This window comes from Podarcis vaucheri (genome assembly GCF_965113315.1).
Source record: "Podarcis vaucheri genome assembly, chromosome: 6".
Classification (NCBI taxonomy): Eukaryota; Metazoa; Chordata; class Lepidosauria; order Squamata; family Lacertidae; genus Podarcis; species Podarcis vaucheri.
Genome location: NC_138764.1, coordinates 11,454,253 through 11,476,783, shown reverse-complemented (window position 1 = coordinate 11,476,783; position 22,531 = coordinate 11,454,253). Strand labels below are relative to the sequence as shown.

At 44.3% G+C, this 22,531-nt stretch overlaps 2 protein-coding genes and 1 long non-coding RNA gene across 12 annotated transcripts in view; 1 reads left to right on the top strand and 2 right to left on the bottom strand.

Moving 5' to 3' along the window:
* KIAA1614 overlaps nt 1-5,890 on the bottom strand; it is a 42,317-nt gene extending 36,427 nt beyond the window's left edge. For both annotated transcript variants that reach the window (XM_082229019.1, XM_082229020.1), the window contains exon 1: nt 5,368-5,890. The gene's annotated coding sequence lies outside the window, so the exon portion shown is untranslated. The remainder of the gene's footprint in view (nt 1-5,367) is intronic.
* Nucleotides 352-9,337, top strand: LOC309535734. 9 transcript variants are annotated; one of them, XR_014221351.1, is made up of 5 exons: nt 359-1,945; nt 3,980-5,067; nt 5,885-6,033; nt 7,083-7,201; nt 8,542-9,337. It is a non-coding gene; the product is annotated as an uncharacterized lncRNA (long non-coding RNA). The 9 variants fall into 9 exon arrangements; XR_014221353.1 differs by lacking the exon at nt 8,542-9,337 and having other exon boundaries at nt 7,083-7,612; XR_014221352.1 differs by lacking the exons at nt 5,885-6,033; nt 7,083-7,201 and having other exon boundaries at nt 360-1,945.
* Nucleotides 9,338-12,131: 2,794 nt separating this feature from the next.
* The window catches only part of XPR1 (xenotropic and polytropic retrovirus receptor 1), a 102,351-nt gene continuing 91,951 nt past the window's right edge, over nt 12,132-22,531 (bottom strand). Inside the window, exons 13-15 of the mRNA XM_082229075.1 lie at nt 20,496-20,635; nt 17,701-17,922; nt 12,132-16,115 (exon numbers count right to left, since the gene is read on the bottom strand). Coding sequence (XP_082085201.1) covers nt 16,055-16,115; nt 17,701-17,922; nt 20,496-20,635 — 423 coding nt within the window. The 3' untranslated portion in view covers nt 12,132-16,054. The remainder of the gene's footprint in view (nt 16,116-17,700; nt 17,923-20,495; nt 20,636-22,531) is intronic.

Sequence of the window (22,531 nt, the reverse complement as noted above, 5' to 3'; positions counted from 1 at the left end):
AGTCCTCCGCTGTCCCAAGGTTTTTTAAAATGCTGGGGGTGGGAAGAAAAGCCCTTGTCCCCCCCCCCAGCCTTCAGAGGAGGTCCGGGGACAGACTGTCCCCGGACCTGGTCTGAAGTCGGTTTCCCTAGGAACGCATTAATTGATTTTCAATGCATTCCTATGGGAAACCGTGCATCGCAAGACGAAAAACTTGCAAGAAGAAAAAACTTGCGGAACGAATTAATTTCGTCTTGCGAGGCACCACTGTAGACACCGCTCCGGCGGGAAGGTAAATGGCGTTTCCATGCGCTGCTCTGGTTCGCCAGAAGCAGCTTAGTCATGCTGGCCACATGACTTGGAAGCTGTACGCTGGCTCCCTTGGCCAATAAAGCGAGATGAGCACCACAACCCCAGAGTCGGTCACGACTGGTCCTAATGGTCAGGGGTCCCTTTACCTTTACTTACCACCCTTCATCCAAAGCTCTCAGGGCAGTTTGGGGGGGGATACAAGATAAAAGCAAAAGAATCCAAAGACGCTCTTCTTTTGGACGTTTTCATAAGATGTGTAAGAGCTTTGAAAATGCTTTAAAACGGATAAGCTCGAAAGCAATTTGAGATGCTTAAGATAAAATGTTAAAATTATTTATTATTTACAGATGCTACCTTTCCATTCAAAGAGATGCTCAAGCTAGTGTACAATCTACCGTAAATCCTGCTAAACAATAAAAAAATTAAAAGGCAGCAGCAGCAGCAAAGAAAAGAGGCAGCAGATAAAAGAGCAAGGCAAGGGAATGAAAAAGAACAGATGGGCAGGTTAAGCGCCTGCCTGTAATGTTTTTGCACAGCAGCAACAGGCTGTCAGAGAAGGGGCAAAAGAGGCCTCCCAGTCTCTTGGCAGGGAGTTCCACAGTCCAATCTTCTCGAGTAATGGTGAGTACTGGCCCCATTGGCAAAGCTGGAGGAGCCAGGAGAGAAATAGACTAAGCAAGAAAACAGTGGAGGGGGGTGTCCATGGGATTTGGGGGGGGGCAGAAAAAGCAGGGAGCCCAGCATGTATGTGGAGCCAGAGCCTCGGTCCAGTATACCTGAAGGAGCATCTCCACCCCCATCGTTCTGCCCGGACGCTGAGGTCCAGCGCCGAGGGCCTTCTGGCGGTTCCCTCATTGCGAGAAGCAAAGCTGCAGGAAACCAGGCAGAGGGCCTTCTCGGTAGTGGCACCCGCCCTGTGGAACGCCCTCCCACCAGATGTCAAAGAGATAAACAACTACCTAACATTTAGAAGACATCTGAAAGCAGCCCTGTTCAGGGAAGTTTTTAATGTCTGACACTTTAATGTATTTTTAATCTTTGCTGGAAGCCGCCCAGAGTGGCTGGGGAAACCCAGCCAGATGGGAGCGAGGTACAAATAATAAATTATTATTATTATTATAAATGACAGGGAGAGCCAACTGTAATTCTAGTTTTCTCCCCATTTTCCTGAGTTCTGCGGCACATCGCTGAGCCCGAGAAGGAGGAAGCTGATTGGCGGGGCAGGGCACCAATTGCCCTAATGGAACAGCCTCCGCTGGCAGAAAGAGGTGGGTCAATGGCAGCCTGGAGGCAACTGGAAGGTCAGGAGAAGAGTTAAGAGTATGAAGAGGAATGGGCAGAGCCTGTCATGTGGCAGGTTGAACTTGGCAGAACCAGAGGCTGCAAAGTCCAGAGTCGACCGGCCCCTTTGGAGACCAGTATTGGCTATAAAGGGTAGAACAGTGCTCCTGACGTGCCTTGCAACCCTGCAAAGTTAACAGCTCTCTTCCAAAATTGCTTCCCCCTCTCAGCTGCTGTCTGCAAGCAAGGAACAAAAGCACTGCTAAGGCTACAATTGGATGTGATTAGTCCGCGGAAGGAAGGGCCTTTATTTAAAGCACTTGCTGTAGAAAGAGAAAGATGAAAGGATAATCTTCCCTGCATCTACGTTCTGGTACGTCCTGAACCTAGTGAGGCTGAAGGCATAAAATCCACGTTAAAATTTGCTAGTTTTCCGGACCAATAACTCAGACTTTGAATCCAAAGACTGCTATTTGGGGTCAGGAGTCTTTTCTTTATTTCTTCCAGGGAATTCATACTGATCTCTTGTTTAAATACTTCCCTAGTTACTTCCTAAACAGCCCATTTCCCTTGTGCACAATAAGAAGAGCAGCATTCTGTGTTCTCTCCTGTCCAGAGATCTGACCACCCTTTATGTGCTACTGCAGAACTACAAAATGTAATAAGTAATGCTGGAGGTTTTTCTAGTTCAACTGGGCCTCATCGATAGGAGTATAGCATCTAGATCAAGGGAAGTAATAGTGCCACTGTATTCTGCTCTGGTCAGACCTCACCTGGAGTACTGTGTCCAGTTCTGGGCACCACAGTTCAAGAAGGACACTGACAAACTGGAATGTGTCCAGAGGAGGGCAACCAAAATGGTCAAAGGCCTGGAAACGATGCCTTATGAGGAACGGCTAAGGGAGCTGGGCATGTTTAGCCTGGAGAAGAGGAGGTTAAGGGGTGATATGATAGCCATGCTCAAATATATAAAAGGATGTCACATAGAGGAGGGAGAAAGGTTGTTTTCTGCTGCTCCAGAGAAGCGGACACGGAGCAATGGATCCAAACTACAAGAAAGAAGATTCCACCTAAACATTAGGAACAACTTCCTGACAGTAAGAGCTGTTCGACAGTGGAATTTGCTGCCAAGGAGTGTGGTGGAGTCTCCGACTTTGGAGGTCTTTAAGCAGAGGCTTGACAACCATATGTCAGGAGTGCTCTGATGGTGTTTCCTGCTTGGCAGGGGGTTGGTCTCTTCCAACTCTATGATTCTATGATTCTATGAATAAGAAATGTACCTTAAGCTATAGGTGCAGCTGTAGCCTAGGAGCCTTATGGATGCACCCAGAATACGCAGTGGCCTCGTGTTGCTACCAAGGCTGCAAACAATACGTTCACATAGCTTTGTGTGTGACTGAAGCTCTTTGTGTGGATTATCTTGTAATCCTCCAGACCCCCCTGTTTGGTAAGACACATAGCAAGCATATATGGGGGCTGGGTGAGGCTGAGAAATGTTTAGTAGGAAGGGACCCCTTAATCCAACCACCTGCTCTATGCCGAATGCATCTCCTGTAGCCCAGACAGATGGCCATCCATCCTCTGCTTAAATGCAAAGAAGAGTCTACCATCTCCCAGTCAGTCCAATGCTGAACATCTTTTACCATTTGGAAGGCTCTCCTAACACTTAGCTGGAACCTGCTTGCCTTCAATACGGTTCTAGTCCTGATTTCTAGAGTGACAGGGAAAACAAGTCTGCTCCATCTTCTGTGTGATAGCCCTGCAGATTGTCTCCCCTCAATCTTCTCCAGTCCTACCTCTCCTATTTCCACCATTCATAGAACATTGGTTTCCAAACACCTTATCATTCTGGTTGCCCTCTTCTGGACATCCTTGACTTCGTCAGTGTCCTTTCTAAAATGTGGCACTCGGGACTTTAGATGTGGCCCAGCCACCGCAGAACATAGCGTAACTATTTCTTCGCCTGATCTTGGAATTACACTCGTGTTAACGAAACCTAAGACTGCCCCTCTATCATCATCGCTGCTGGTTCACAGGCTGATCCATGAAGACACCTAAATACTTTTCATGTGTACTGTTTCCAAGCCAGGTTTCTTTCCCCAATTCCACCTCACCTATTTTTTGTTACTTTTATCACTGCTGAATTTCATCTTGTTGGTTTCAGCTCAATATTTCAGGTTCTTGAGATGGTTTGGAATCTTCTGTTCTTGATGCGATTCTTCCCAGCATTGTGTCAACTGAAAAGTTGATAAGCAGCCCCCTGACAAATCCCAAAATAGTGCCTTCCATAGATTTTACGGACTACAATTCCCATCATCCTCAGCTATATGATGGAAGCTGTATTTCACAAAACGGGGGGTGGGGGAGCATTATATTGGCTAACCAATATTTTCTCTTCTCACAACAGGCTAGCTGGTTTGAAATGACTCACACTATTTTAATGGAAGTGCAAAATCATTAAGTAGGTGGGATCAGCCTCTTGGTAGATTTTTGGTTCATAGAACCACTTAAATCAGATAGAGTTTATTTCATCACTGATCCTATACTCTGCTTAAGGAAGAAGTTTCCATCTCTAATTCCTATAACTATGTAAGCTGCCCCTTTGGTTCCTTTTGCCTCCTCGGAACCGTCCTTTCCAGGTAACCAAAGATGAGCCCTGTCAAGACTTTCACACCCTCAGAACATCTTTCTTGTAAGAACTCTGCACATGTTCTGAAACCTAAGACTACAGTCTTGGCCTGTCAAGGTTCCCCCACTCTCCTAGCAAATCCTCCTCAAAAAGGACCAGTCTAGAAAGGCTCTCCCCACACCTTGCTAAATTCACCCAAGCTTCCTACCTCCCTGAATGGTGATTGTTTATCTAGCACCTTCCATTCGCATGGTGGTTTACTAAGTACAATAAGACAGTTACCTGCCTGAAAGAGCTTACAGTCTAAACTCCAGCACAGGAGAAATAGAGGCAAAGGAAGGTAAAGAATACATGGTTGTTGCAGGTGCTTAGGCTTATTTACGAACCAGGCTAAATGAGCAAGATTCAAACCCAATGCCCTCCAGATTCATAGCTCAGCTTCTTAGCCACTGTATTACACCAGCTCTCAAACCAATCTAAACTGGCTTCCGATGTCGTGACCACTGTTATTGTCCTACAACAGCCATCCTCCTTCACCATTGGCTGTGCTGGCCAGGGCTGATGGGATTTGTAATAATAAAATAATTATTATTAGTGCCACAGGGCAACAGCACCACATTTACTGCTCCCTCGTTAGCATATAAAAGCAGCGGACAACCACCCGTATATCAGCAAATTACTTGTAAGTGCGGTTTTTCTTAAAGTGATCTTCATTCTGATTCTGGTTAGAACACTCTTATTTGGGGGTGTCAAATGGGGCAGAGGACGCAGCACAGCCATCCAAGTTTCTTAGAGCACATTCTCTTTTTCTAACTCCCAATACAGCTGCCGAAGAGTAACACTGAAGATGGCCAAGACGTCATCTGGTGAGAAGGATGCATACACTGGATGCTGACGGAGGGGTTTTGTTTCACAGTGCAAACATGTTTTAAGCATAAGATAACCAAAGATACAGCAGGCCATCAAAGGAAGCTTTTTTAAAAAAAATATTACCCTATGATGAAAAACCAGGCAGCTTTATTAACTAACACACACACACACACACACCTCTCTCTCTCTCTCTCTCTCTCTCTCTCTCTTCTTGCTTTCCCAAATGCATAGTTTTGTCTTTAGCTTTGTTTCGGATCAGCAAACCGCCGTGGATGTTTTAAAGGAGCAATTCTTACCTGAATATTGATCATGCAGCCATTCCAGTTAAACCCATCAGCCGGTAAGGTGACCGGAAAGGGGAAAGGGGAATGGGAAGAGAAGGGCCGAGAGACTTTCCCTAAATGAAAAGGAATCCTCCGCTCTTCATTCTTGCTGTGTCCATAGCTGCAGGGCATCTGTCCCAAGTCGCTGGTTTAAGCTGCAGCTTTTGATATTCATGATTGGTTTCATAATCCCGATCAAAAAGGGAAATCGCTAGGATTATGAAATTGTTTTAATCCACCCCTGCCCCATCCATGGCTGTTGACTTCAGCATCACCTTTGTTGTCGTCTTTAAGTGCTCGCCTAAACAGAAACTACTTTATAGAAGTCCTGGTAAAGTGTACTAGAAACGCAAGGCCTGTTTTTCCCCCTTTCCTTTCCTCCCCCCCTTCCCCCCCCCTTTTCTTTTTTTTTTTTTGGCTAACCGCTGTAGGAGCAGAATGGAATGTTTCAATTTCCGGTATACTCTGCCCATTTTGCAAATCTCATCAGGCTAAAGAAAACCAAGGGCTGATTTGTCACTGGAGTTAGCACAGAGACTATTTTTGACAGAGGACATGTGCGACCGGCTAATGGGGAAGATTACAACCATGTTCACAGGAGTTGTCGCTGTGTAATTTAAAGCTGGCATGGATAAGATGGTTAGTTAGATGTCCTAATTTTTGCTGCTGCTGCTGTTGTTTGAATAAAGCAAGCATTTGGTCTTGCAGTACATGCACTGTGACTTTATGCAGCGCTGAAACAGTACTCAAGGGAAAAGGCCAATTGTCTCCATGGGCACATCCACACACACACGCCTGCTGCTGAATGTTATTATCCTTCTCACTCCCCTTTTATCAGAATAAGGGGCAGCGGCACACCACCCACAACTTTCAGAATTTTATGATTTGGCATCCACAGTGTTTCATCCACACCAGTGGGCCATTCATATGACTGAGTATGCCTATTTTACTTATGCCTATAACCACCACTTTCTCCATGCCTCATACTTACAGCTTGTTGCTTTATTTTTATTTTTAGAATTTATATACTGCCCTATACCCGGAGGTCTCAGAGTGGTTCACAGAATAAAATTGAAATACAAAACCACAAAATACATAATCAAAATAAAAACAATAACCACCCCACCCAAAAAACCCACATTTTAAAAGGGCATAGGATCCTCACAACATTTAAAGTATAAACCTTGGACAAGAGCCACTCATTTGAAAGACCATGATTTCAGAAATGTCTGTAGCAATATTTACTGGCAACCAAATTGGCCGGGTGCCTTTCTGATACAAAGACAAAAATAGATTTGAAAGAAGAGTGGGAGGGGAGAAATTAGCTTGGGTTGTTGAGCAGATGTAATACTAGTGCTTCATGTTCTGCAAGGGAAAAGACCTGTATCTAATGTTGCAAACGAGTCCTCTTTGCAGAGTTTTATCTTCTTTCTTCTTGGCGCTGTTTCTACCACTGATGCGCTTCCACCAGAATGATGTTTGTCGATTCCAGGGCCACCATGGCTTTCTGGCTCAGCCTCTTGGTCAGAGTCTGTATATCTGTCAGGATCTGGAAGGATGCTTGGATCAAATTCATCATCACTTTCACTGCATCTTATTTATATAGTAGACAAAAAAATCTGGCCAGATCTACTGCACCAGCAACACCTTGGGGCGTTTTATCGCTCTCGTCTCCTTTCCCTTGACAGGTGCAGCCGGCTGAGCAGAGCATTTGGGACTGTTGAGTGGAAGGACAAAGAGCTGCCTTGGCCAATGGTATAAGATCTGGAGAAGCACAGAGGAGGAAACTTCTCCTGGGGAACAAGAGGTCCAGCGACTGAGGAGTTAACACACTTCCCACCCACCTCCACCCCCGTACTGCTTGCAGTGGGGCAGTGGTGCTGGTTCCTGGGAGTATGGGAAAGGAAGAGAAGTAGAAATTGTGGGGGGCGGGGCACACCTCATTTCACTCCAAAGGCCTTTGATCCCTCCTCTGTTTCATTGCAAGCTTCACAAATGACTCAGCTGGGGTATAAAACTGCCAGGAACTGTTTTTTCATCATCTTCCTAAAGACCCTGGAACTTGCAGAGCAACAAAAAACCTAGCAATAGGCTAGACTTTCTGACGTTGCACAAGTCCTTCTCCCCCTCTGGTACCGAGAAGAGGGTGGGTCTTAGAAAACAAAAAGCTGTTATCCTGTGGCTGTTCCTGGAAATAAAATGTCTCTGGTGTGCCAAACTGGGCCCGTGGAGGTGTGGCAGTAGAACACCCCCGTCCCCATATGTTGCATAATGCATCAAAAACAAACCCCTCCCAAAATGGAATACTGTAGTTCCACCTTGAAAAAGCTTGTGTTGAGTTTTCATGTCCGTACCTGTCTTAACAGTGACAGTCAGTGGTTTTTATCTCAAAGGGGGGAAATTGGGATGTCTATACCTCAAGCATGGAACGCAGGTGGCACTGTGGGTTAAACCTAGGACTTGCTGATCAGGTTGGTGGTTCAAATCCCTTCGACGGGGTGAGCTCCCGTTGCTCGGTCCCTGCTCCTGCCAACCTAGCAGTTCGAAAGCACATTCAAGTGCAAGTAGATAAATAGGTACCGCTCCGGTGGGAAGGTAAACGGCGTTTCTGTGCGCTGCTCTGGTTCTCCAGAAGCGGCTTAGTCATGCTGGCCACATGATCCGGAAGCTGTACACCAGCTCCCTTGGCCAATAAAGCGAGATGAGCGCCGCAACCCCAGAGTTGGTCACGACTGGACCTAATGGTCAGGGGTCCCTTTACCTTTACCACTCATTTAAAGCACTCTTGTATTACCTTTTAAAGTCAGGGCTCCCCCCTCCCCATGAAAGAATCCTGGAAATGTAGTTTAAGGATGCTGGGAATTGTAGCTCTGCAAGTAGTCTAACAACTCTCAGCACTCTTAAACCACACTTCCCAGGATCCTTGGGATGGGGGCACAACTGCTACAACGGTGCAGGAGTGCTTTAAATGGAAAGTGTGCGTGCGACCTCGGGAGGTTCGCTTTCAGCATCATTAAGAAAGATCAATGAGAGGCGGATTCAGTCCACGGGGTGCAGAGCAGCTCCCATTCACTTCAACGGGGCTTGCGAAGCCGAACTTTCCAGAGCACTGCACTCATGTTAATCAGTTGCCACTCCATTTTTCAGGTACCAAGAATTCTTGGGCCAGCCCTGCTCACTGAAGTTCAAATGACAAGCAACTTGCATGGCAACCTTTGCAATCTGGAGGAGGAGAGAGCCTTTTGCATTGAAACGCACGATGTGCAGTCACCACTTTTGATCGTGCTTCTTATCCCTGCCCTGTACAGATCCTTCCTGCAGCCCAGCTGGTGCCAAACGTATTGCTCTGCTCTGCTTTGGGCCACATCAGTGAGGCTGGGGGGTGGGAGGGTCTTGTTGTCTAGGCAGCCCAGAACTGCCACGCACACTGTCCAAAGAGGTCCCTTTGGTGCTGCTAATGGACTTCACCCCCATAGATGCACTTCATTTTTTCTCGAGACAGATGGGTGCCATCAAGAAGTGGGGAAGCAGTAACCTTGCTAGCACTTAGAAATTCCCCATAGGGACTTAACTAAGATGTGACACGCGTCGTTTTTCGGGAGGGCAGTGGAAGAGCATCTGCTTTGTATGCAGAAGACTCCATGTTCAATCTTCATCTTCATGAAGGGTTGGGGAGTCCCCTGACTGAAATGTGGGAGAGTCACGAGCTAAACTGTCTTGACTCAGAATGAGGCAGCTTCCTAGGTGATATCAAGTTCGGTTTTTAGCTGGTATTTAGGATTTCTTATTGAATGGTGTAGTCTTAAATGTTTTTACATAGAATACTTAGGTTTTCTATTAAAGCAGCATAAAAACTATATAGATAAAACAACAGGAATTTATCCAATGTAGGGTTATCTGAATCCACGAAGCTGTATTTGAAGGTGTTCTTGTCTAGAACAGTCTATTCCCAGGTAGGTTGTGGCCAGTGTTATTATCATCTATATGTTCAAGAACCAAGTGGTCAAGGAGGGTCAGTTACTGTGCACAAAATGCAAAACAACGAAGCAGGCACGAAGTTATTGGAAAACAAAGCTTGTAATAATGAAAAAGACAGATTAATAAACCAATCACTTTTTTTCCTTTTAAAAACACAAACCACATTAACTTTTTTTTATACAACCATCTAGGAACTATGAAACAGTACCACATTGTGCATTTTTTTTTAAACCTACTTATCAAGAAAGTTAATTCCACACTTCAGAAAAGTCTTATATCCATTTTGGGGGGGAGGGAGGGGAGGGAGAAGGAAACAGCTAATAGCGCAATCACGGATAACATCATCATGAGTCCAAGCAAGCGGCAAGTCTTTGTCCTCACCTTTTCCACTGAGCCAAAACAGGAGTGGAGAAGGGGATAGAGAAAGGAAGAAAGTAAAGAGAAAAGCACCCACAAGAGGACTAAATCACATTCCATAGTTACTTTTGACACCTATAGCTCAGGGCTTCAAACTTTATATAATCATCATGTAGACCAACACACTGGAAGGGTGTAGAGGAATGGGAATGAGGAAGAGCAGGGCAAAGGTGTGAACGAAAAGTTCGTTGCCACCTCCAAGCACCTTAAGAAGAATCTACACAGTATAAAGCTAAATAGGTTGGAGGGGATTTATCATATAGATTGGTAAGCAGAGGATTACATTTTCAGTCTAATTATCAACCCTGCAGCTCCCTTTACCCACAACTACACCGGCAGCGCAAAAAAGAAAAAAACTTTTCTCAATCGAAGGCTTGGGTTTGCCAAATTACACACCCTGCAATCAGAAACTGTAAGCGCCCTGGTTGCTTTTTCATAGCGCTACTGGAGTAGTAGGTTCATCAGTCTTGGCCCAGAATGCGTGACATCTCTTTGGGCTCGTCACATTTATGGGGAGAGTTTTAATAGAAGAGCGGCAAAAAGACACTGGACACAGATATTAGCATTATGGAAATGACCCTTCCCTTCCGGATCAATGAGGTCTTCCTCTCCTTTCCCCCTCTCATTAGCCAGCTGAGCCCAAAGCTCCAGTATTTAAGGCCGAGCAATTTCTTTCTCCACATGGCTGATCAGCTGCTTGCAGGTGAAAAGGATATATCAGTTCTGGTCAAGCAGAGATAGGGGCCTCATAGCCCTCTAGGTGTTGTTGAACTCCAACTCTCAACAGCCCTACACAAAATGGTCAAGGGATGATGGGAGCTGTAGTCCGGAAATATCTGGAGGGTCACGTTCCCCACCCTGCCAAGTTTGGTGCTCATAAAGTATGAGGTCTGTCGTCACAGTAAAGGGGTTCAGTTGCCTTGTGTAGCTGCAACAGACACTGCTACCCCACCTTCTGCCAGCAACCAATCACGAGAGGGGCAGTTTGCAATGTCTAAAATTAGGCATTTTAATTTATGCCTCAGATGAATCTCAGAAAACTTTGGCTTTCCTCAACATTCTTATGGGAGTAGGGGATTATCACAGTAGCAATGTTGCCCCCCTGGAACACATCTTATCTGCCCCAGTTTACTTATGGCAATGAAAATCTGTGGCCCTCCTTGGTAATGTTTCCATGCGAAGGAAAACGCACATGTTAAAACCGAATCATTTGTATCTTTGGGAAGATCTAGATCAGTGTTTTCAAACCTACCCTTTGTTGAACCTCGTCGCCGTGGGTTTCCTGTACTCTGCATTTGGTTTTGGGGCATATGCGTTAGGGGACAGTTTACAATGGATGTTGGCAAGGAACGTTGGACCTACTGTTGCCCCATGTAACCGCTCTCAGCAGCAGTACACTAAAGAGAAATAATAGCTGACAAATTCCATTTCGGGGAACCATTCCTGCAACTATTGACTTTCTAATTAAGGAGCACTAGTGCTCCAAGAAACACAATTTGAAAGCAACAGAGCTTCTAAACAAGAAAGAAGTCTGTCCCCTGTTTGGGCAGTGTCAAGTCCTGACAAACAACAGGCAGTTTGTAAGGGAGACTGGGCATTCCTACCCCTAGAATCCAGAACCACAGAACTTCTCCTGAATACAAGTGGAAAATGCAGCACCAAATGGAGATATGCTGCTCATTTTTCTGCAGAGCTTGCTTGCTTGCGGCAGTCAAGAAAACTGATCAACAGGGATAGCAAGCATGGTCTGAAAGATTATCAAAACCTACCTTTATTGTATGCAAAAAAAAAAAAGAGTCCTGCTTCTAGAGGTGCAGGAAAATTCCTACTGCTCTCCATGACCTGGGAACCACCATGGAGAAGGAGGGAAAAAAGACAGCTGGGGGTCCCATGATTTGAGACAAACCTTTCCTCCATTCGCTCAAACACAAGAAAGCGGGAAACCCCTTTTTAAAAAGGAAAGCCAAAGTAGTAAAGTGTTTCTGCACATTCTCGCACAAGATGCTTCTAAAATGCCCAGAAGGCAGAAGGCAAATCTCACTAACCTGCTTTCATTTAAGCCACGTATCTCAATTTTTCTAACATAGTTCCACCTAAGAAAGTTGCAGAGAGGAAGACCACCCTAAGCTTAGAGGCTGCTGGAACAAAAGCTAGAGATGAACAAGCTTCTAGGACAGTCGAAAGTCATTTCAGAGAGGCATTGTTCCACAGACAAGTCTTTTGTCCCTGTGTCTCCTCAGGCTTAACATGTTTTACCAATTAATAAAACCCTTACAGACTGCTGATCAGAGGTGGAAGTGGAATGAATAAACACACCAGAAGCAACATTCTCCTAATGTCCATGGGTGGGGAGGTGACCATTGCATGTCTCCATCAAAAGACAGCCTTTCCAATTCAGGAAGGAGGAAGCAGTGTCCTGGCAGTCCCAATATTCCATCTTTAAGTTTAAACCAGCTTTCTTTTTTAAAATGAGGGGTTCAGGGACCACCACCTTTCTGGCACAGCTGTGGATCCCACTCTGCACTGACCACTGTAAGAACGAAATAAGAAATTCAGAGAAGAGGCTCTTTTTAAAAATGATTCCAGAAGCATGAGTGACTCATTTCAAAACACCTGAAGCAGGAAGTCAAGGATCTTGTCCACAGCTAGCCTTGCATGCTTGATATGTAATCTGGAAAGGAATTCCAGTACTGGCAAGACCTGCAATCTCCTAGTTCGTATGTTACATATAGAAATCCAAGTTAGTACTGAAACTCCCATTCTTTTTAAAATCCATACTGGAATGGAATGCCCAAGGCATTACAGCAGCTAAACCACCGCTGGAAGAAAGACTGTAAGGACTTCCTGGTAAAACCTGCCACTCCAAACAGTAGTCTTGAATTTTGCCTTCTTCTGAGAACATCATTAATGTTGGGAGAGTGAAGACTATCCCTCTGTATCAGAATCAAATGCAACAATGCAATGCCCACAAGAATTGAGAAGGGTTCCCATAGACACAAGGTCTGGACCAGCTGTGCAGTCGTTTCCAGATAAGCTGAATGCACCCCGCTGCTAAGAATAGCTTTTTTCAGAGTACTGATAGCGGCATAAAAGGGGCACTCTTGCCTGTGGCATGTTCCGTTCCTATTATCTGGTGAGCAAGGCTTTTCAAGTTTTTAATGCTGCAGAAACCTACAAGGCCAGTTTGGCCAGAGATGACGCTATGACAAAGCGCAGAAAACTTTGCATGTGCTTCTAAGGCCAATGACGTTTGCTGGACACTGTTTTCAGTTCTCTTTATAAATATCAGCTGTCTCCAGATAAAGCCTTTCCCTTCTTCCTACCTGAGTTCATGAGCTGCTGAGAATTATCCAGCGAGTGACTGCTCCTCCTACTCTACCCTTGTTCTTTCAAACCCCTCTGCCAAGTTCCTTCTACACTAGCTTAAGAAGCGTTGCATTGCTTTGGCAGGTGACACATGATTTGCTCCGACCAGCATCCCAAGGGTACGTTGATCCTTTCGCGCCGTTAATCTTCCTAAATTTTATAATTAGTCACCATTATTCTCAGACAGTCAGCGGTAATTATCAGTTAACAGCCAGATTGCTGCATAAAATAAAATAAAAACTATTTTCGTAAGTAAAATACAAACAAAACAAAGCCGACCCCTGGAATAGAAAAAAGAGAACAAAGCGAAAACCCTTGAAATATCTCAAAGGTTCTCCTTAATTGCAAATGCATCTTGTCTGAGAAAGGCAGCACAGCTAGGCTGAAGCTTCTGAACCCCAGGAGGACATGTAGGGTCTATTGTTAAAAACTGTTCTCAGAATTATTTCCTCTTGGAGTAGCTTGGTTTTCGTATACCAAATGGGCAGAAGAACTCATACTGCACAACTCCCATGTTTTCTACCAACATCCACACACCTCTCTTCCTGGCCATCCAACATGTTAAAATTTGTGGGGGGTTTTTTTGCAGTTCTCCCAGCAATTATCTTGATAGGCTAAAGCACAATACAAGTGACTGTGATTCTAGGACTCGCTCTTCTGCCTGCTAAGAGGCCCTAATTTGCAGCCACTGTTTTGCTGACTTGTTTTGCTCTGTTGAAGAGTAGCAGATTCCAGTCTCTAGTTCCTCTGGGATACAGGCACGTTATGAATACTTTTTTTTTTTTAAGCGGCAGTTGCCCTACAAAATGAATGGCTTGAGAAGATAAGTGGGCAATAAATAGGTAAGCAGGGACACAATTATCAACTAAGAAAAAGGGGGTAAGGATTAAGGAGGAGGAACCCTCTTTGCTTAAAAGTGTGCCTCTGATCTGCAGACCCTAGACGACTCCGCAGGAGAAAAGGAACTAGCAAGAAGTTACAACCTGAAATGGCTAAAAAGAGAGAGAGAGAGACAACACAGTCCTTGCTGTGAAGTCTTGGAATAGAGACAGAGTTCAGGGAAATTTAGTAGCTTCCCCACTATATGGTGCTGACCTCACATACGCACACACTGTGTAACAGAGCACAAATAAGATTTCGTTTGCTAACATTAAGCACAAATGCGTGGCATACACAACAAGGCTTGCGACTACGAGGGGTGGATATGGTCATCTTAAGACATTCATGCTGCTCTATCCTATGGGCTCTGGAGGCCAACGTGGATTAAAAAAAAATCAAGCTGGAAACATTTCCTAAAGAATTTTCTAAACTGTATGGCCATCTACCCTTACTCCCATTAGCAGTGCCACTTAATATAATACTTGCAGAAGTCAGGTCTAACACTAAGCTTGGCAGGATTTGGGGTAGATAGGTTAAAAAGAAAAAAAGAAAAGAAAGCTAACCTGAGGATGTTCTTGGCCAGTGATTGTCAGAAGAGTATTTGCCAAAGTATGGCAAAAGGTTTTTTTTTTTAATTATTATTATTTTTAAAGCATTAAAAAGCCCTTTCTATTGCAATACCAATTTCCGAGACCACAGTCTCCAACTCACCTAAGTGACAAGGTCTTGAGTGTCTGCCTAACCCCCATTTGGATTGATGAAGGCATCATCCTGTATCCCCAACAAGGCAGACCACTTCTTCACTTAATCCCAAGTTTCACTCCTATTATGTAGCTGAAGTAAATGGAATAATGCATGTATCCCCTGTTTAGAAGGGTAATGTCCTAAAGACTCAGCTCATCAAAGCAAAAAACTTTTCCTAATCTACAAACTAAGGCTTTTTTTTTTGCACGGGTATCTGAGGAACTGCACGGGATTAACCTCCGTCAGAAAGCTGAAGATCATTTGTACTACTTCTGCACAGCTACATTAAAAAAAACAAAAACCCAAAGAGAGACAAGGATGATCCGGCTAAAATCATGCCCAGGTTTCTGAGGGACCGGCGGCAGCAACAGCAGCAGCAGCAGCAGCAGCAAGTAAAACCCACAAGAGAAACTTTGGTTTAAAAGAAATCAAATGGAAAAAGAGAAAGAAAAAGTCAGGTCAAAGCGGTGCAAATTCTCTCATCAAAGAGGTATTTTAAAGGGGCGCAACCTCACAGGAAGAGAGATTCAGGATCTACATCTCCTCCCCTCCCCCCATCACTTGCCTTGTTTTCAGAGAGCTACCACCTTCATTGCACAGGACTCGAAACCATTCTCTTAAGAGTTGTTAACTATCATAAATAATGTGAAAACTATGTGCAACAAATACATCGTATTTCCAAAAAATGATAAGAAAGTCACATCAAATTAAAAAGTAGCTTCATGAATGAAGGTACTGCCCTAAGTGCACTTTCCCGGCAAGTGCAACCAGTGCCTTGGTGCTGGGATATGAAGGAGAACACCAAAAACCAGAGCATCAGCCAGAGTTAAAAATGCGGGGCCAGCTTCAACCCGTCAAAACTGGACCGAGCAGAGACTGAGTGAGTTCTCGGTAGAGTCCCCTCGGGGAGTCCCGACGATGCTTCCTCATCGAAATTGTATGTCCTTGAAGCGATTGAAAACAATCTTTAAGACAGTTCCTTCCATAAGTGTCCCTCTGATTGGCAAAACGAAGTAACCTTTTTATTTTAAAAACAAGAAATCAAATTAAAACCAGAAGAAAAGAAAAGGAAACACAGTGAGCTTGTTGGAGTCCATAGGATCCGGTCCGGAAGAGCTCAGAAAGTGTGTTCAGATTTTTTCTCCTGTTTTCTGCTGGAAATATACCAGAAGTTGCGTTGTTGTGGTGGTGTTGTTGTGCGGGGCGGGGGGGGGGCAGGGAGAAGGTAGTAAAGCGAGAGAACACAAGGGATGTGGAACTTGGTTCTGTGGACATTTCATGTGTTTGCTTCGTCATCTGTGTCTTCTATTAACACCTTGGTGTCACGAGACTTGGACCTGGGAAAAGACAAAATTAAATACAGCTGAAGAAAAAATATATAACACAAGATAGAGACTTTGTTGCCTTGCATGAGGATAACAATTACCGTATTTTTTGCACCATAACACTCACTTTTTTCCTCCTAAAAAGTAAGGGGAAATGTCTGTGCGTGTTATGGAGGGAATGCCTACGGGTGGCATGCCTACGGATTTTCCTCCTCTAAAAACTACATGCGTGTTATGGTCGGGTGCGTGTTACAGAGCGAAAAATACGGTAATTTATTTTTTATTGACAACATCTGTGTTTGATCCCACAACATAAAGGTTCTCTGGTTGGCTTATAGCAAAGAAGTAAAACACAAAATAGGGATTTTATGCACACTGTCCAATTTATAGAGGTCTAATGTGTGTCATCCTTACTTCTCAAGATCAGGAGCTAAAGTTCATGGAGGCTGGGTGTGTAGACTAGAACAACTCACCTAGCTCTGGAATAAAAATTGTGATCACGTCTATTGGCAGTGACTCATACTCAAACAACACCTGCATAATTTGTTCAAGCTGTCCTCCTTAAATCGGCCTGCCATGAGCAGATTTTGCAGTCTCTTCCTAAAGACTGTGCTGAGCAGAAGTATTGTGCAAGTCCACTTATCGAGTCCATTCACATTGGCAGTAGAGAAGGATCTGTCAGCCATGCCTTGCAGATGCAGTATATGTTTGCTTTGGGCACATCGACAGCTTTGCTTGTCCCATGCCTGAAAAGCATGGGTCTGAGTGGCTTTCTCCTTCTCCTGCTCCTTTCCCAGGGAAAAGCAGCTCTTTAGCTTTAAACTGGAACAACGCAGAAAACCTGGTTGCCATTTGCTCTGTTGTTGTTGTTTAGTCGTTTAATCATGTCCGACTCTTGGTGACCCCCTGGACCAGAGCACGCCAGGCACTCCTGTCTTCCACTGCCTCCCGCAGTTTGGTCAAACTCATGTTAGTAGCTTCGAGAACACTGTCCAACCATCTCATCCTCTGTCGCCCCCTTCTCCTTGTGCCCTCCATCTTCCCCAACATCAGGGTCTTTTCCAGAGAATCTTCTCTTCTCATGAGGTGGCCAAAGTATTGGAGCCTCAGCTTCAGGATCTGTCCTTCCAGTGAGCACTCAGGGCTGATTTCCTTCAGAATGGAGAGGTTTGATCTTCTTGCAGTCCATGGAACTCTCAAGAGTCTCCTCCAGCACCATAATTCAAAAGCATCCATTCTTCGGCGATCAGCCTTCTTTATGGTCCAGCTCTCACTTCCGTACATCACTACTGGGAAAACCATAGCTTTAACTATACGGACCTTTGTTGGCAAGGTGACGTCTCTGCTTTTTAAGATGCTGCCATTTGCTCTGACTGAGGGCTAAAGAGCTGTTTCCCCCGGGGAAAAGCAGCGGGACAAGGGGAAGTCTTTGGAGGTCTTTAAGCAGAGGCTTGACAACCATATGTCAGGAGTGCTCTGATGGTGTTTCCTGCTTGGCAGGGGGTTGGACTCAATGGCCCTTGTGGTCTCTTCCAACTCTATGATTCTAAGTGTGGACAAGCCCTCAATCTCATTCAAAAAAGAAACAAATACGTACTGAGAAGCAAGACGCGGTCTATGCAAGGACACACTCTGGCTACGCTTCCAGGCCCGGTTTTTCTGACGATTCCGGACACCATCCTCCTGGTCCATCATCTGTTCAAGCAGGGTCTGATCATCTGCGTTGAGTGGTGCCACCGAGATGTCCCGGACAGCTCGGAATTCACCACAGTTGTTCAGGTGCTCATTCTCCAGTCGGAAGAAATTCCACACAAATCGCCTGAAAGATACAGAACCATAGTAAGTGACGTACCGTATTTTTCCGTCTATAAGACGCCCCCTGTTTTGGGGGCCTCAAAATATAGAAAATAAGGAGGATTGAGCTTTTGGGGAGGATTATTTTGGGGGAATGCCGAAAATCGCTCACCCGCCAGAACTCAGAGCAGAACCGCACGCGTCGCTTACAATTGCCACTTACAATCTTAGGCTTGCACTTCGTTCCAGCGGGTGAGCGATTTTCAGCACACCCCCCCCCAACAATCAAGCAGCCAATCGCTGCTTACAATCTCGGGCTCGCGCCAAAAAACCATTTGCGCCCTCCCCCCTCAGCACCACCTGTGTATAAGACGAGCCTAAATTTTGAACCTCACTTTTGGGTCCAAAAAGCTCGCTTATACACTGAAAAATACAGTAAATGCATTGTAGATGCAAAAACCTCCTAAACAGCTGCTAAAATCTAAAGCCATTTGTGAAACAAAACTTCCCTCTCTTTCCAAGCGGGTGGGAACAGAGGAAAACCACCAATCCTGGAGAACCTTCTACACTAAATTTACAAGTGACTGATAAATGTCATTAATGGACAGTCTCCCCCCCCTTAAGAACTAAGTAACTTAAGGATGTCAGACACTTGGGGGGGAAAGCAAGATTTCCAGGGTTTCAAGTTACAAGAAAGGATATTCTGACTAAATATCAGGAAGAACTTTCTGACTGCAAGAGCTGTTCGACACTGGAGCAGACACTTCGGGGGGTTGTAGACTCTCCTTCCTTGTAGATTTTTAAACAGAGGTAGGATAGCCGTCTTGGATGCTTTAGTTGAGATTCCTGCATTGCTGGGGGCCGGACAAGATGGCCCTTGAGGTCCCTTCCAACTGTATGAGTCTATGTAGGAAGTCTTGCACACTTCCTCACAACCAACTTGTCTCATGGGACCACTGCAAAGATGAGAACGACCGCGACAATGGTACAGTGGTGCAAGTTCCTTTTAAGAAAACTGGAAATGCTAGAATGGCAAGTATTACTGAATAGGGGTGAGGAGGGTCTGAACTAATAAATTATTACTTCCCTAGATAATCTTAACTACCATAATTTCTGCAACTCTCTTTACTAGTTTTCTGCAAAGATGGAGAAGAAAGAAAGGGAACACAGACTGGAGGATGGCTGTGTGGACATAACCAGATGCAAAAGAGGCAATATGGAGTCACCAAAGATCTGGAAGTCTCATATCTTGACTGCTGACTTGACTTTGATTTCCACTACCTGTATTTGTTTCCTTTCTTTTTTTGTTTATTTCCATAAAACCGTAAGACTAGTCTTTCAATGTTTTGCCCTCCGCCTCCTCTCAGCCTGAGCCAGCATGGCCAACGGCTATAGACCAGGGGTAGGAACCCTTTTTGACTCCAAGGCCAGATCCCATAAGGGATATTTGCCTGGCACCATTGTTACATACCTCTAGACACCAGACAAAAATATACCTTTTCCCGTTAGGGCTTTGGCTTTAATTATCTATGGCCTTTTTGAATGGTTGAGGTGTTTTAGTCTACTTCTAAAAAACAGAATTGTTCTCCCCCACAGTGCTGGTTTTAATGTAGGTATGTATATATGTGCACATGAGCTTGAATATTCTAAGTCGCTTTGAGCTGCTGTGGCAAAAAAGGCAACTAATACATTTAATAAGTAAGGAATAATAAAAATACGAATTCAATTACGATGATGACAACATGGGGGGGGGCAGGTGGGTGTGGTTTGGGGGAAATGGCCAGAGGTTCCCCACCCCAAATGATGTGGAGGTCACAGAGCGGGGGAAAGGCTGTGATACAGGAACACACAAATATAAGTTCACAGATCCTGGAGTGTTCAGCTGGGAGATTTGAAGTTTTTGACTCTATGAGGAAATGTATCACTCATTATTAATTGCAAATAAGGTCCGCAACAAGGTGGATAAAAAGCAATGATTTTTTAAAATAATAATAAAAAATCAGATTTTTAAATTTTAAATTGGTGGATTTTTAAAATTTAAATCGGATGTTTAAAATAAAATGCTTTTGGAGGAAAAATCTTTCTAGATATAGTTTTCTATTTAAGTTACATTATAGTCCAAAGGCTATTCATCAGGAAATAAGGATTTGTTTTAAGTTTTTCATGTGTGCTAAAACTCATCTAAGATTATTATTTTTTAATTGTTTAACCACATCAGTTAACAAACATGGATATGCTATAATGTTATTGTTTTAGTTAAATAAATTGTTTAAATTGTTATTAAGGAAATGATTATTTTTCTCCTTCCAATAAAGTACAGCAGAAAAGTTGTCCAAATATAAACGGTTAACCTATTAAACCTCACAATAATTTTGTAATTATCTGCCTATGTATTTCTAATAGTATAACCAAATCAGTAATTTTTGATATAACTGTAAATTTGTAAATATAACTGTAAATCTGAAAATTTATACCAGCAAAAATGAGGGTTTTTTTTGTTAAAAAATGATTTAAATCAAGTCTTAGTGACTAGTGATTTAAATCAAATCCACCCTGGTCTGCAAAAACTGGGGTAGTAGTTCAGGTAATAGATCTTACCGGAAAACCTCAAGTGGTGCAAACACAGTAGCAATGATATCCCCGGCGTAAGGGTGGATTGGCATGGAAGTAAGAGAGATCTGGATAGTCCATGCAAAGCGCAGAATCACATCCTCGACAATGGCACAGTAGTAATAGGCCTGAGGAAACAGATGGAAAAGACCGATGTAAGGCAGAGCAAGGTTATCGGCCAGATCCACCTTCAAATAAAAGTGTAGAGCAAAAGAAGTATCCAGCCCAGTGGGTTTCTGTGCAGACTTTTGTCTGCATTCTATATTCCCATATAACATAAAAGTATCATCACAAAAAAGCGAGATAAACAGCTGATTTGTCAAAGGACCAACATTACACTAACAACAACAGCAACAACAACAACAGCTTCATTCCTTAAGATTTGGCAGCGAGATGGCATGCTTCTTGATTGGCTGTTTTCCAAATACCCTGTTGCCAGAGAGTACAGTGGTACCTTGGTTTACAACCATAATCCGTTCCGGAGGTCCGTAAACCAAAACAGGTTGAAACCCAAGGTGCGCTTTCGCCAAGGGGGCCTCCAAATTTTTTTTGTTCGTAATCCCCCCCCCCCAAAAAAGGGGGGGGTAATCCCAAAAAAGGTTGCAAACCGGGACACGAACTTCTGGGTTTGACGTGTTTGTAATCCAAAACGTATGCAAACCAAGGTACCACTGTACTTTAAAGGTTTTTCAGCCTGAGGGCTGCATTCTCGGGAACCACATGCCAGTGATGGGAGGAGCAAAACATGTAAATGATACCTTTGTAGAGTAAGCTAGTCTGTACACACATTCATCATCATCATCATCATCATCATCATCATCATCATCATTATTTATTGAATTTATCTACCACCCTATACACGGAGGTCTTGGGGCGGTTCACAGAAAATATCAACACAAAAACCACAATATATATAATCAAAATAAATATAACAACCCAATAACACCCCTCCCCAAAAAAGAGTCACATTTTAAAAAGGCATAGGATGTCAATGGATCCAACACACTCTTCGCTCTCCTTCATTCAGGCAAGCAAGATACATGTTCAGCCAGGCAAAAATGATCAAGGAGGGTGCAAAATAGGACCAGTGAGGGGCATGGCTGGGGCGTGTGAGTGGACTTATTGGAAACCTGGTGGACTGCATTTGACTGCATCTGTAAGCAAACCATTGTAACTATTAACAACAGATGGCCATGACCATGGTTTCTGTCTATACTGCCCATGCCTGGTGTTGGGCAACGAGTTAGCTATGAGGAATATAGCACGCCTTCCCTGAAGGAGGATGCTGGCACTGTGACAACTTGAAAAAATTGCCTCTTGCCTATGAGGGTTTCTCCGTACGACATGCCCCCTTGTTGCTGTATCTAAAAGCAATCACTTACCGGGCAGCCCCTGCTCTCCTATCAGACCAACCAAGACCCAACCTGTTTGTCTTGGGGTAACAACCTGCCACTGGTTCTTGCTTTGTGTCAACCGCAGGTAAGTCAGAGGGGAAGAGAGACAAGAGCAGAGCTGGACAGGAAATTCCCATATGGCTCTGTTGCGATGTGTATGTACAAACAAGATAATCTCGTAAGGGCTGAAGTGGTGGGGGAGAGGGGAGGGAAAAGAATAGAAACAGATCCCCGCCCAATTGTTCCAGTTCTTGCTTATGTCGATACAGTGGTACCTCGGGTTAAGAACTTAATTCGTTCTGGAGGTCTGTTCTTAACCTGAAACTGTTCTTAACCTGAAGTACCACTTTAGCTAATGGGGCCTCCTGCTGCCGCCGTGCCGCCGGAGCACGATTTCTGTTCTCATCCTGAAGCAAAGTTCTTAACCCGAGGTACTATTTCTGGGTTGGTGAAGCGTATGTAACCCAAGGTACCACTGTATAGCCAATTATTGACCTAACAACAATGTATACACTGAATGTGTTAAAATGAAAGTTACGTTGTTGTTGTTGTTTAGTTGTTTAGTCGTGTCCGACTCTTTGTGACCCCATGGACCAGAGCACGCCAGGCACTTCTGTCTTCCACTGCCTC